Genomic DNA, 13,926 nt, shown 5'->3' on the forward strand with positions numbered 1-13,926 from the left:
ATTAGAAAGAAAAATTAAAAATTGTTTACTACTCTTTAAAGGACCAGTAAATACAGTAGATTTGCATAACCAACAAATGCATGATAAGACACCGCAATAGCACTTAGTATGAACTTCAAATGAGCAGTAGATTTTTTTGGGCCAAATTTTAAAGTTATGTCTATTTCCACTTTTGTATCATGTGACAAACCATCCACCAATAACAAATGCATATATGTATATACTGTGAATTCTTGCACATGCTCAATAGGAGCTGGTGACTCAAGTGTAAATATAAAAAGACTGCACATTTTGTTAATGGAAGTAAATTGGAAAGTTGTTTAAAATGCATGCTCAATCTGAATCATGAAAGTTTAATTTTGACTTGAGTGTCCCTTTAAATACACATTTATATTGCAATTTCAAGGTGTTTACTGTCCCTATAAGTCTTAAATTAGGTCTAGCATCAATCTACTTGACTTGGTTTTGAACCCAGACTTGAGCGATGCAAGTTAATAGACCTGCACAACCCTGTTTATTTTAAAAAGCAAGTGGCATTTTTACCTCAAGTGATGCTCAGACTGTTCTAACTAGCCATATAAAAAGTGCTCATAATTAAATCTGTAGGAATAGTATTGCTTATAACTTAACTGACAGGTCTTGAATTGAAAACATTCACAGTTGCAAAAATATCAAAGGACTTTATGTCTGCAGCACACACTGTTGGCCTAGGTAAGTATCAAGACACTTTTTATGGTTGAAAGAGTCAAACTGAAGTGATTCTGCCCAACTGCCCCAACATACAAGCCTCAGCCGTAAATACATGGATAAATTAATTAGTCATTTATTGTTCTGACAACATACATGGCTACTGGTGGCACTGAGGCCTGACTCACTGGCCCGCCACACTCGCACGTCTCCTGCAGTGCTCTGTACAGTAAACACGACCCACCTTCACACCAAATGGAGATAAAAACTTCGTAGGCATTTTAGATACGTTGCAGTCCACAAGACAAAAGCTTTCCATATTCATCAGTTTGTATAAAATCCCTCCGTGCAAACCCCCCACCCCAACTGTTATAAATGTATAGCTCCATATCCAAATGTCTGCTTGATCCCCTCAAAGTAGTATCTCTTCCAGCCCTCCTTAGTGCGCTCTTCTTCGCTCTGTGGTACGCCACGTGCCTCCAAACGAAGTTCTGTCTCTCCCCCTTTATCTGTAAATGTCAGTGTGATAGATGCATGATGACCTGTGGGATGACAAACAAAAGGAAGCGATCGGACAGATTTACAGAAGTGATTGAGAACTCGGGGTGACTGATGCATCAAATTATGTCCTTACTTAAAAAAGGACACAATACCCAAAATGTTGAAACACATCAAAGTGATGCATCATAGCTGTAAAAAACTGATGCTGATTGGCTATTGTCTTTTCGTTTTTTCAACTTGCAGCTTTACAGCAGCTGAAGTATAACTGTTTACACGCACTTACTCTGGAAAGCTAAAGACATTTTGAAATAAAAGATGTCCAGGTGATTTTTTTTGTCAGCTTTTTTACAGTTATACTACATCACTTACATGTGATTTAGCATATGAGTATTATGTCCCTTTAAGTGTTATTATAAATAAAAAGTAGTAAAACTTAGGCGTCAACTATGCACATAGAATATTTCTCCAGAGATATAAAAAAAACACTGTCCTTTCTATACATCCTATATCATTGTCCAATTCCATTCTAAAAACAATAGGACATGATTAGCTTTTGTGTATAGACTGTATTAATCTTCTTTCTTACCTGCTGGCCAAGACTTAAACCTCCAGGACATGACAATGTGTTTTTCAGGCTCCTGGGGATACAAGGACAGATCAGTGATCAATATGTACACAAGGTGTCCATCAATTTTCTGATAATTTACAAACATAAAAGATGGCAGTCTTCTAAAGCACATAACAAAAGGCTTTATATCTAACCACTTTGCTGCCAATGAAAGTGGCAACAGATTGCACGGAAGTAACCTGAAAACCAAACTATAAATCCAACACCCCCTTTTATATGCAGACAGCCTAATATTTAGATTTTACCACCCCAGACACTTCAATAGTCTTTACTTACCAACTCCACAAACTCTCCACTGACATTTCCTCCCAAAAGCTGAAACTTTCCTCCCTTTTCTGGTTTTACAGATGCAGGTGCATGTGTGAACCCTTGAACCAGCTGTGAAAAAAAAAGGACATAATGATCACTTCTTCTTAAAAAGTGCACCAATATTGTTTTTCCCTTAATGTATTTTCAATGACTTGTACAAGCTGCTAAGTGTAAAATGTATAAGAAATTGCATTTTCAGGTTTATTTGTTAATATGAATTAGCTGGTTTTGTGCTTTTAAACCACAGCCTATTTAAATGGGCTGAGCTTGCAGGCAATATCAGATATCATTATGTTATCACTTTGTGTACACACACTTGCTTCCTTATCTTATATTTGTTTATAAACCAAAGCTCAAAACAATGGAAAATTAACTTTTTTTACCCCCCCCCACCCATTAAAGGATTACTTTCTGTTATAATTTTTAAGCTAAACAACTAACATATTAAAGTTAATAAACATTAATTAAAACCTACTGACCTATATTTTCTCCAAAAGAAGTTTCATAACGTTCTAAAAGTTATATCTTTTATTCGCCAATGATGTCACGTTATCCTGCCCACTATTTTCAGCACTGCATGTTCAAAATACTTAAATCAATAACTTTGTGTTTAAAGCGCCATTTTGAAACCTAGGTATTGTAAACGGATTGGTACAGAGCAAAGGATACCCACGGAGTGGGTTTGGAAAACAATTACATTTGCAGACAAGATTTCTGATATACGGTAGAGATATGTTAATGAAATGCTATTGATAAAAAGCGTATTTGGGGTAGTTAGTTAGTAACAGGCATAGAAAATATTTACTTACAGTGGCCCTTTAAGCAGATGAGAGCAATATTTTTTTTTTTTTTTTATTATTTTTTTTTTTTTTAAAGTATGATTTTTGTACAAAACTGATTTGCTTACTTGCTGGTACAATTTTATTGATGTATAAAAGGGACACATTCAACAGTCAAAAAAAAGTTTTAGCACAATAATAACTTTTAAAACAACCTTTTACATACAAAAGAAAAATACAAGTATCTTTATAGTAGAGTTAATCAATTCAAAATGAACAACATGATATTCAATTTACCTCCTGTCTGATGAACACATTGTAGAGTTCCTCAGGTGATGTCAAGAAAGTCTCTTTTAGGGTGATCTTACAAGTAGGGATTTTGACTCCTGTGCTCTGGCATGTTACAGATTTGTCCTGCACCTATAAGAAATAAGCAGATTCTATATATTAAAACAGGTATATCTTAACAAGGTTTCAGTACTAAACCAACCATTAAAAATGGGTTTGTATTTAAAAGCAAAACTGAAAAAGACTGCATGAATGGTCAATACTGGTCAAGCCATATTCACAAGCAAAAGTACATGACATCTAACCTATATGAGCTTGAACATGCCATTCCAAAACCATTGCCTTCCCCCTTTGCAGTTATAACGGCTGCAACATGCATCTGGGAAGGTATTAAGTGTCTTTGTGGACATTTGTGCAGAGGAGGCAGTGTCAAGTTTAAACAAAAAAAGGGCCTAACCCTAACTTATTGGCACAAAGTTGGAAGCACTGAATTGTCTAAAATGTCTTTGGATCCTGTTGCATTAAGATGTCCCTTCAGCTAGTGCTATAGGGCCTAGCTCAAACCCTGAAAACAGCTGCAGACCATTATCCCTCATCACCAGGCTTTACAGTAGGAACTATGGATTCTGGTAGGTAGTATTCTCCAGGCATCCACCAGACCCAGATTCTTCCATCATCATGCCAGAAAGTGAAGCATTACTCCAGAGAACGTTTCCACTGCTCCAGAGTCCAGCGGCAGTACACTGTACACCACTCCAGCCAACACACTCAGCATTGCACACATTGATGCTTGGCTTATGTATAGTTGCTAAGCCATGGAAACACATTTCATGAAGTGGACACAGATTTTTAATACAACCCATTGTACGGTTAATATTTGTATATGGAAATGTCATTACCATGTGTAGGATGTTATGCACTTGTTAGCAATGTGTGTGGCTGAAGCACCTGAACTCAAAAAAATAAAAAGCAAAAGTTTTTCCTCAGAAATTCCTGGTAGCAAAACGGTTAAACTATGGTTATCATATCAGTAACTATTTGTTATGGGGTATAAGAAAAAAGTAACTACACTTGTTTTATGCTACTTTATTATATGCATGCTGCTGTCTTCAACCTAATTGTTTAATTTCTTAAAATGGAGTTCTCCAGATTTTGACATAGATCTGTGTGGGGAAGATATGTTTTTGGCTTTTATGAACAATAATTCATAACAAAAGTAAGACGATGACGTCGCTCTAGCCCAGGGGGTGTGTGGACACTGTAATCCAATCCAAGAAGAGATCCAGGCAAGCCCACAAAAAGATCTGCATGCACTGTTAGCGTGGTGCCAACCAGATATATGAGTCTAGCGCGCCCCAAATGGAGATTCAAGTAAGAGAGAGTAGGCAGCACTCCAACAAAAATCCTTTGTAGTAAAATACAAAAACCTTTATTTCATGTAGTTAAAACCAGCACAAAAAACGTCAATTAACAGAGGGAGGAGGAGGTAGGACTACCTGGGTGTGAAAAATGGTTTTGATTCCTGCAACAATAAAATGCTTCTGGGGAAGTGTAGCTGACACACGTGTTATTTATACCGTAATCCAATTAGAATAGCCTTTACTTCACATACCTGTCAACATAATAGTGGCATCAACATTTATACAAAACTGCAGTTATTTCTTGGTTTACATTCGGTTTCTTGAAAAAGAGCAAAGTAGAATCTGGTTTTGTGATTACCTTTTTTGGGTCTATTTTTAGTTTCTGTTCTGGAGCCGCTGAGTGTGACACCCCATTTGCTGTTGGAAGTATCATTCCTTGTGTAAACTCTTCAACAAAAAAAACATAATATAATAATTTGCAAGGAGATAGAGATAGATATAAAAACATAAATTCTGCTTTACCAGATAATTTCATTTCTTTTTGTATAAGGCGAGTCCACGGCTTCATTCCTTACTGTTGGGAAATACTGAACCTGGCCACCAGGAGGAGGCAAAGACACCCCAGCCAAAGGCTTAAAATACCTCTCCCACTTCCCCTATCCCCCAGTAATTCTGCCGAGGGAACAAGGAACAGTAGGAAAAATATCAGGGTATAAAAAGGTGCCAGAAGAAAAATATAATTTAGAGGGCCGCCCATCAGAGAACACGGGCAGGGGCCATGGGCTCTCCTTATACAGAAAGAAATTAAATTATCTGGTAAGCATAATTTATGTTTTCCTTCTTAATATAAAGGAGAGACCACAGCTTTATTCCTTACTGCTGGGAAACTTATACCCAAGCTCTAGAGGACACTGAATGATAACAGGAGGGATAAGAAGAGAGGGAGACCCTAATCTGAGGGCACCACAGCTTGCAAAACCGCTCTCCCGAAGTATGTAAGTACCAGGTAGCCGCCTTACAAATCTAATCCAGAGGCCTCATTCTTAAAGGCCCAAGAGGAAGCTACTGCTAAATAAGAATGAGGGTAATTCTCTGAGGAGGTTTACGTTACACGGTCTCATAAGCCAAGCGGTTAACACTCCTTAACCAAAAAGATGAAGTCGAAGAGACCTTCTGACCCTTACACTTCACAGAATAGGCAACAAACAAGGAAGAAGTTTGTCTAAAATCCTTAGTAGCCTGAAGATAAAACTTCAAGGCACAAACTACATCCAAATTATGAACAAACGTTCCTTCGAAGGAGGATTAAAGACACAAAGAAGGAATCACAATCTCGATTGATGTTGTGGTCTGACACAACCTTAGGGAGAAAACCTAACCTAGCACGTAGGACAGCCTTATCAGCGTGGAACACCAGATAAGGAGGCTCCCATTGCAAAGCAGCAATCTCAAACTAAGAAATAGCCAGTAGAAACAGAACTTTCCAGGATAACAACTTAATGTCAATTTCATGCGTAGGCTCAAACGGAGCCCTTGCAAAACCTTAACAACCAGATTCAGACTCCAAGGAGGAGCCGAAGATCTGAACACAGGTCTGATCCTAATCAGAGCCTTAACAAAAGACTTAACATCTGGAAGCTCCGAGAGACTTTTTGTGCAGTAAAACAGAGAGAGAAATCTGTACCCTCAGGGAACTAGCAAAAAGGCCCTTCTCCAGTCCATCCTGGAGAAACGATAGGATCCTGGCAACCTTAACTTTATGCCAGGGAAATCCACGCTCTTTACACCAGAATAGGTTCTCAACACCTTATGATAGATGCGACGAGTAACCAGCTTACGAGCTTGAATGAAAGTATCAATAACTCTCAGAAAAAAACTTTCTTTGCTAGAACTAAGGGCTCAATCTCCATGCAGTCAGTCTCAGAGAATCTAGATTTTGATGAACAAAAGGACCTTGTTCCAGCAGATCCCGGCGACAAGGTAATTTTCATGAAAAAGAAGAAGATGACATCCCCACCAGATCCCAAATCTACGTCCTTCGCGGCCACGATGGAGCAATCAGTATCACTGATGCCTGCTCCTGCTTGATGCGGGCCACTAAACGAGGAAGAAGTGGTAATGTTGGGAAAAAGTAAATTAGATTGAACCTCCAAGGCACCGCTAATGCATCTATTAGCTCCGCCTGAGGATCCCTGGACCTCGACCCATATCTAGGTAGCTTGATATTGAGACCAGACACCATGAGATCTATCTCTGGCGTCCCCCACCTGAAGCATATCTCCACAAACACTACGAGAAGGAGAGACCATTTCCCCCGGATGAAAAGATTGTCTGCTGAGAAAATCTGCTTACCAGTTGTCCCCACCTGGAATGTGGATCGCTGACAGCGAACAGCTGTGGGCCTCCGTCCACTTTAAAATCTGAGATACTTCCCTTATTTCTAGGGAGCTTCTCGTTGCCCCCCTGATGGTTGATTTATGCTGCAAGGTTATATTGTCCGATTGGAATCTGATAAACCGGGACAAACCCAGAAGAGGCCAAGCCTTCAGGGCATTGTAGATTGCTCGAAGTTCTGGAATGTTGATCGGGAGGGAGTGTTCCTTTTGAGACCACAGGTCCTGTGCCATCTTGGCACCCCAAACAGCTCCCCATCCTGATATAGACTTGCATCCGTAATCACAATTTCCCAGGATGGTCTTAAAAAGGATGTCCCTAAGGGATAGATGATCTGGACAGAGCCACCAAGAGTGCGAATTTCTCAACCGGCTGTCCAGGGAAATCTGTTGAGACAGATCCGAATAATCGTCATTCCACTGCCTCAGCATGCACAGCTGTAACGGTCCGAGACGCAATCTGGCAAAGGGAATTATGTCCATGCCGGACACCATGAGACCAATTACCTCCATACACTGAGCCACAGATGGCCTTAAGGAGCTCCGGAGGGCAAGACATGCCGAAACTAGCTTGCAGCATCTCTGGTCTCTTAGAAATATCCTCATGGATATTGAGTCTATTACAGTATCCAGGAATTCAACCCTGGTGCTTGGAATAAGAGAACTCTCTTCTAAGTTTATCTTCCATCCATGAGATCGAAGAAGAGAGAGAAGAGATACCGAATGGTCCTCCGCCAGACAAAAAGATGGTGCTTGAACCAGAATATCGTCCAAGTAGGGAGCTAATGCTATACCTCGGGTTCTGGCGACAGCCAGGAGAGCCCCTAGAACCTTTGTAAAGATGCTCGGAGCAATGAACTGGTGCTGATCCAGGAACGCAAACCTTAAGAACTGGTCCCTGTGGATTGGAACGTGAAGGTAGGCATCCTTCAGATCTATAGCGGTCATGAAATGTCTCTCCTGAACTAGAGGAAGGACGGACCTTATTGTCTCCATCTTGAACGAGGGAACATCTAGAAACTTTAAGTGCTTTAGGTCTAGAATCAGGCAGAAAGTTCCTCCTTGTTTGGGACCAAACCTCTTTCTGTGATATGAAAACAGGACAATGACCCCTGAGGAGGACAAATCCCATGCGCACTCCAGAAAGGCTTTCCTCTTTTCTGGTCTTGAAGAAGACATGCTTGAGAGGAGAAATCTGCCCTTGGGTGGATGAGACTTGAAACCTATCTTGTATCCCTGAGCTATGTCCTCCAGGACCCATGGATCCTGCACATCCCTGAACCAAGGTTCTAAAAAAAGCGACAGTCTGTCCCCTACACGATCCAGCGCCAGATTGGGGGCCTCCCCTTAATGCTGACTTAGTCTCGGGCGGGCTACTTGCTCTGCTTGGATTTATTCCAGGATTGAGCCGGCTTTCAAGTACTCTTGGTTTGCTCGAGCTTTGAGGACTGCTGCTGACGATGGGACCTCTCAGAACGAAAGTTAGATCCTTGTCCCTTAGACTTGTTTTTCTTATCCTGCGGTAGGAAGGCACCCTTGCACCCTGTAACCGTGGATATAATGGAGTCCAGGCCTGGACCAAATAAGATATTTCCCTTAAAGGGAAAGTAGTCTAGACTTAGAAGTCTTGTCCACAGACCAGGACTTCAGCCAGAGGGTCTGTACTGAAAAACAATAAATCTTAGCATTCAGGCGAATAATCTCCTCGATCAAATCCGCTAAAGGAGTCGCACCAGTAGGCCGCAGCTCCAGCAGCCGAGGCAACAGCCACTGCCGGTTGAAAAAAGTATGCCGTATGCTTAAACATTTTTCTGAGAAAAGTTTCCATCTTCTTATCCATCGGCTCTCTTAACGACAAACTATCCTCAAGTGGGATAGTAGTACGCTTGGCCAGCGTGGAGATAGCACCATCCACCTTAGGGACGGAACCCCACAACTCCAGTTGAGAGTCCGGGACTAGGAATAATTTTTTAAAAGGCAGACAAAGGGGAAAAGGAAGATTCAATTCTATCCCACTCGTTCTTAATAATGTTTTCCATTTTTACAGGTACAGGAAAAGTAAGCAGGGCTACCGTGTCCTCGTACACCCTGTCTAATTCAGGGATCAAAGGTTAATCAGGCAACTTGGCCTCTAGAACCTCTAATGTAGACAGAACCTCCTTAAAGGGACATTAAACCCCACAAAAATTCTGTCATTAAGATAGAGAATACAATTTTTAAAAAGTTTCCAATTTACTTCTATTATCAAATTTGCTTCATTCTCATGTTATTCTTTGTTGAAGGGATACCTAGGTAGGTAGTGTGCACATGCCTGAAGCACTACATGACAGGAAATAGGTTGCCATCTAGTGCTACTGCTAATGTATAACATTTTTGCAAAACTGCTGTAGACATGTTCACACACATGAGCTTACATTCCAGCTTTTCAACGAAGGATAACAAGAAAAAAAAAAGAAAAATTTGATAACAGAAGTAAATTGGGTTTTATGTCCCTTTAAGAAGAAAATGTAATCTAAAAGGCTGGTTCCTCTGCATCCAGAAAGTTCACCCTCTGAAGACTCTGAGTGTGACCCATCCTTGGATAATTAAAAGACAGATAAATGACTGGATGACCCCTGGACCGGAGAGCTATTTTTAACCTTTCGCTTGCGCTTAGCAGGACGAGATAAAGCACTAAGGGCCCTTAGACACCACTGTCTTTAACTGCTCGGTAAAGTCCGATGGTAACAGGCTCCCTCCAGATGGAAGATCAAGCATGCTACGTGAAGCTGCATGTGATGAGGGAGATGACTGATGGGTATGCACCTCACAGGACGGCGAGTCCTCAGGAGGTGGACGGCTCAGTGCTATTAAAGGGGTTAACCTTCTTAGACAAAATAACCTTGTTGATGCATATGGAACATAGTTGAGAGGGCAGGCATACCAAGGCCTCCTCACAATATAGTCAGGTATTACTATTAGGAATAGAGGGAGTACCCTCAAGAATATCAGAATCCTCCATAGCTTGCATAGTAGGACACAGAATAAAACTCTTATTTCTCACAAAAATGGCACCTTTATACTCCCAGTGGCTGGAGCACTCACCACCTCCTAGACCCAGGCTAACAGAAAAACAAACAAACGTCTTCTCCGACAGCTCTGCGGTCAGGAAAGAGAAAACAAAAGTGTGACTGGTCACGTGGTGCGCAAGGCAGGACTGCCCCAGCTATGAGAAAAAAAACGCGCCAAGCCACAAGCTGCGCAGCGTTCAAAGTGAAAGTAAAAACCTGTGTGTTCCAACCGCATTACAAACAGTCTATGAGCCCAATAAACGCCAAAAAAAGCATCACATTTGATTAATCCCCACTGTTCAATAACCTCCCTCAGGCGATATTAACCCCAGATTCTCTTAAGATAAAGAGTCACACTGTGACCCTGTCTTCTAGCATTTTTAACATATGTAAAACATTTAAACGATCTTACCAGAATCCATGCTGTGGAACAGAAACACAGCCTCTCAAGTGTGACAGTCTTGTAGCATTGCTCCCGACATGGACTTGAGTGAATAATGCAGGCAGTGAAACTTGTCAACACTGGTTGCTTAAGGAGCTGTTAGCAGGCAGTCTGGAAGGGTTCGCAGAAAGACTCTCTCTGCATCTCCAGACTAACTTTCGTCAATGCTCTCACTAAGAGGCTGACAAGACTACTTAAAACTCCAGTTCCATATCGAAGGGCAGTTAATCCTCCTGAGGAACAACTCCGAAATCTTCTAACACTTCTCTGCCATCCTCCTGTGATGAAAGGCAAAGAATGACTGGGGGATAGAGGAAGTGGGAGAGGTATTTAAAAAGAGACACTGAACCCAATTTTTTTCTTTTGTGATTCAGATAGAGCATGCAATTTTAAGCAACTTTCTAAGTCATCTTTGCCTCCTCCTGGTGGCCAGGTTCAGTATTTCCCCAACAGTAAGGAATGAAGCCGTGGACTCCTTATATTAAGAAGGAAATGCACAGGTTTACCAAGTGCTATTGAATGTTCTCTGTAATACAAGTTACTATTTAAGAGACACTAAACCCATTTTTTTTTTTCAATATTCAGATAGAGCATGCAAATTTAAGCAACTTTCTAATTTACTCCTATTATTTTTTTCTTAGCTCTCTTACTATCTCTATTTAAAAAGCAGGAATGTAAAGCTTAGGAGCTGGCCCATTTTTCGTTCAGAACCTGGGTTATGATTGCTTATTGGTGGCTAAATGTAGCCACCAATGAGCAGGCACTACCCACTGTGCTGAACCTAATATGGGCTGGCTCCTAAGCTTTACTTTCCTTCTTTTTAAATAAAGATAGCAAGAGAACGAAGAAAATTTTATAAGAGTAAATTAGAAAGTTGCTTCCAATTGCATGCTCTATCAGTCTATCTGAATCATGAATGAAATTTTTGGGTTTAGCATTACTTAAAGTGCACAGTTTTATTAGAACTAAACCCTGGAATCTACTGAAACTTAGATGGAACACAGAAGATAAGTTATTAAATCTTTACTTCATAACTTTCCAGATTATGGAAATAAAAGCTTGGACATTGTAGCGCGAGGCACTCAGGATTGTGATTTTACCTGTTTTGAGGGTTGAGATGTAAACGGCCACAACTTCTTGGAACTTCAGCACACCCTCCTTCCTCATTACACTTAGCAGATTAGTGTCTGGCTCATCCTTGGCCAGAGATACTCTAACCTGGAGATGAAAAATCAGCCAGTCAATTAGTACTTCTTGCATATAACAAAAATCTAAATGGAATTTGCCATAAAATATTTAAATCACCTGTAGATTGTTTTTTTAATATACTTTATTTTGCCCCCTACATCAAGAAACAAAAGGTTTAAGGTTTTGAAATGGCCTTTACAGTCCCAAGACTTGAGAATTGTACAAAATCTCTGGGTTAATTCAGTGCACGCAAGAAAAACTATTTGTTTTCTTTCAATCAGATAAATTCAGCAGATATAATTGTGTGCAGAAATAAGTCATATTTCAATACATAAAGAGAAGTGCTCTACTAGGAACGCACAACGGCTCAGTAGCTTGTTCTATGGCGAGTTACTTCTGGAAAGTTCTCTTTTGTGAAGAACAATTGGGCTAAAAGAGGCTGCTGCTGCAGGGTGGGTGGGGTCATTCTGATCCTACCTAACAATATTTAAAGGGACAGTCTACACCAGAATTTTTATTGTTTTAAAAGACAGATGATCCCTTTATTACCCATTTCCCAGTTTTGCATAACCAACACAGTTATAATAATATACTTTTAACCTCTGTGATTATCTTGTATCTAAGCCTCTGCAAACTGCCCCTTTTTTCAGTTCTTTTGACAGACTTGCAGTCTAGCCAATCAGTGCCTGCTCACAGATAACTTCGTGTGCACAGTGTTATCTATATGAAATACGTGAACTAACGCCCTCTAGTGGTGAAAACTGTTAAAATGCAATATGAAAGAGGTGGGCTTCAAGGTCTAAGAAATTAGCATATGAACCTCCTAGGTTAAGCTTTCAACTAAGAATACCAAGAGAACAAAGCAAACTTGGTGATAAAAGTAAATTGGAAAATTGTTTAAAATTACATGCCCTATCTGAATCATGAAACTTTATTTTGGCCTAGACTGTCCCTTTAAAGACATAAAAGCCAACATTTTTCTTTCATGATTCAGAAAGAACATACAATTTTAAACAAGTTTTCGGTTTACTTATTTTATCAAATTTTCTTAGCTTTCATGTTATTCTTTGTTGAAAAGCAGGAATGTCTGGCACACTATACCATATGGCAGCAGTTTTGCAACAATATGATACAAGAGCACTAGATGGCAACACTATTTCCTGCCATGTAAGGCTGCAAACATGTGCATGCCCCCAATCTAGATTTCTCCAACAAAGAATACCAAGAGAATAAAGTAAATTGGAAACTTTTTTAAAAAAATGCATCATATCTGAATCATGGGGTTTCATATACTTTTAAATGTGTTCACTGAAGGGGGTGTTAACATATTTTGATGATGTTTTATGTCAAAAGAAGTTATTTGAAAAGCAGTGCCCAAACTTTTGCATACAAGTGTATATAAATAATAAGTTACATCCCTTTAGTTTGTTAAAAATATATTTGAAAGTTCAACCTAGGTAGGCTCATATGCCAATTTCTAAGCCCTTGAAGGCCGCCTCTTATCTGAATGCATTTGACAGTTTTCACAGCTAGAGGGTGTTAATGTGTGCCATATAGATAACATGGTCTCACACCAGTGAAGTTACTTATGAGAGGACACTGATTGGCTAAATAGCAAGTCTGTCAAAAGAACTGAAATAAGGGGGCAGTCTGCAGAGGCTTAGATACAAGGTAATCACAGAGGTAAAAAGTATATTAATATAACTGTGTTGGTTATGCAAAACTGGGGAATGGGTAATAACATAATTTATGCTTACCTGATAAATTCCTTTCTTCTGTTGTGTGATCAGTCCACGGGTCATCATTACTTCTGGATATAACTCCTCCCCAACAGGAAATGCAAGAGGATTCACCCAGCAGAGCTGATATAGCTCCTCCCCTCTACGTCAGTCCCAGTCATTCGACCAAGAATCAACGAGAAAGGAGTAACCAAGGGTGAAGTGGTGACTGGAGTATAATTTAAAAGATATTTACCTGCCTTAAAAACAGGGCGGGCCGTGGACTGATCACACAACAGAAGAAAGGAATTTATCAGGTAAGCATAAATTATGTTTTCTTCTGTTATGTGTGATCAGTCCACGGGTCATCATTACTTCTGGGATACCAATACCAAAGCAAAAGTACACGGATGACGGGAGGGATAGGCAGGCTCATTATACAGAAGGAACCACTGCCTGAAGAACCTTTCTCCCAAAAATAGCCTCCGAAGAAGCAAAAGTGTCAAATTTGTAAAATTTGGAAAAAGTATGAAGCGAAGACCAAGTTGCAGCCTTGCAAATCTGTTCAACAGAGGCCTCATT

At 40.1% G+C, this 13,926-nt stretch overlaps 1 protein-coding gene across 1 annotated transcript in view; it reads right to left on the reverse strand.

Moving 5' to 3' along the window:
* Positions 1 to 799: 799 nt before the first annotated feature.
* Positions 800 to 13,926, reverse strand: part of AHSA1 (activator of HSP90 ATPase activity 1) — a 32,358-nt gene continuing 19,231 nt past the window's right edge. Inside the window, exons 4-9 of the mRNA XM_053697365.1 lie at positions 11,539 to 11,656; positions 4,912 to 5,000; positions 3,202 to 3,324; positions 2,093 to 2,194; positions 1,775 to 1,826; positions 800 to 1,229 (exon numbers count right to left, since the gene is read on the reverse strand). Of these exons, the coding sequence (XP_053553340.1) occupies positions 1,057 to 1,229; positions 1,775 to 1,826; positions 2,093 to 2,194; positions 3,202 to 3,324; positions 4,912 to 5,000; positions 11,539 to 11,656 (657 nt within the window). The 3' untranslated portion in view covers positions 800 to 1,056. The remainder of the gene's footprint in view (positions 1,230 to 1,774; positions 1,827 to 2,092; positions 2,195 to 3,201; positions 3,325 to 4,911; positions 5,001 to 11,538; positions 11,657 to 13,926) is intronic.

Source organism: Bombina bombina, chromosome 1 (genome assembly GCF_027579735.1).
Source record: "Bombina bombina isolate aBomBom1 chromosome 1, aBomBom1.pri, whole genome shotgun sequence".
Classification (NCBI taxonomy): Eukaryota; Metazoa; Chordata; class Amphibia; order Anura; family Bombinatoridae; genus Bombina; species Bombina bombina.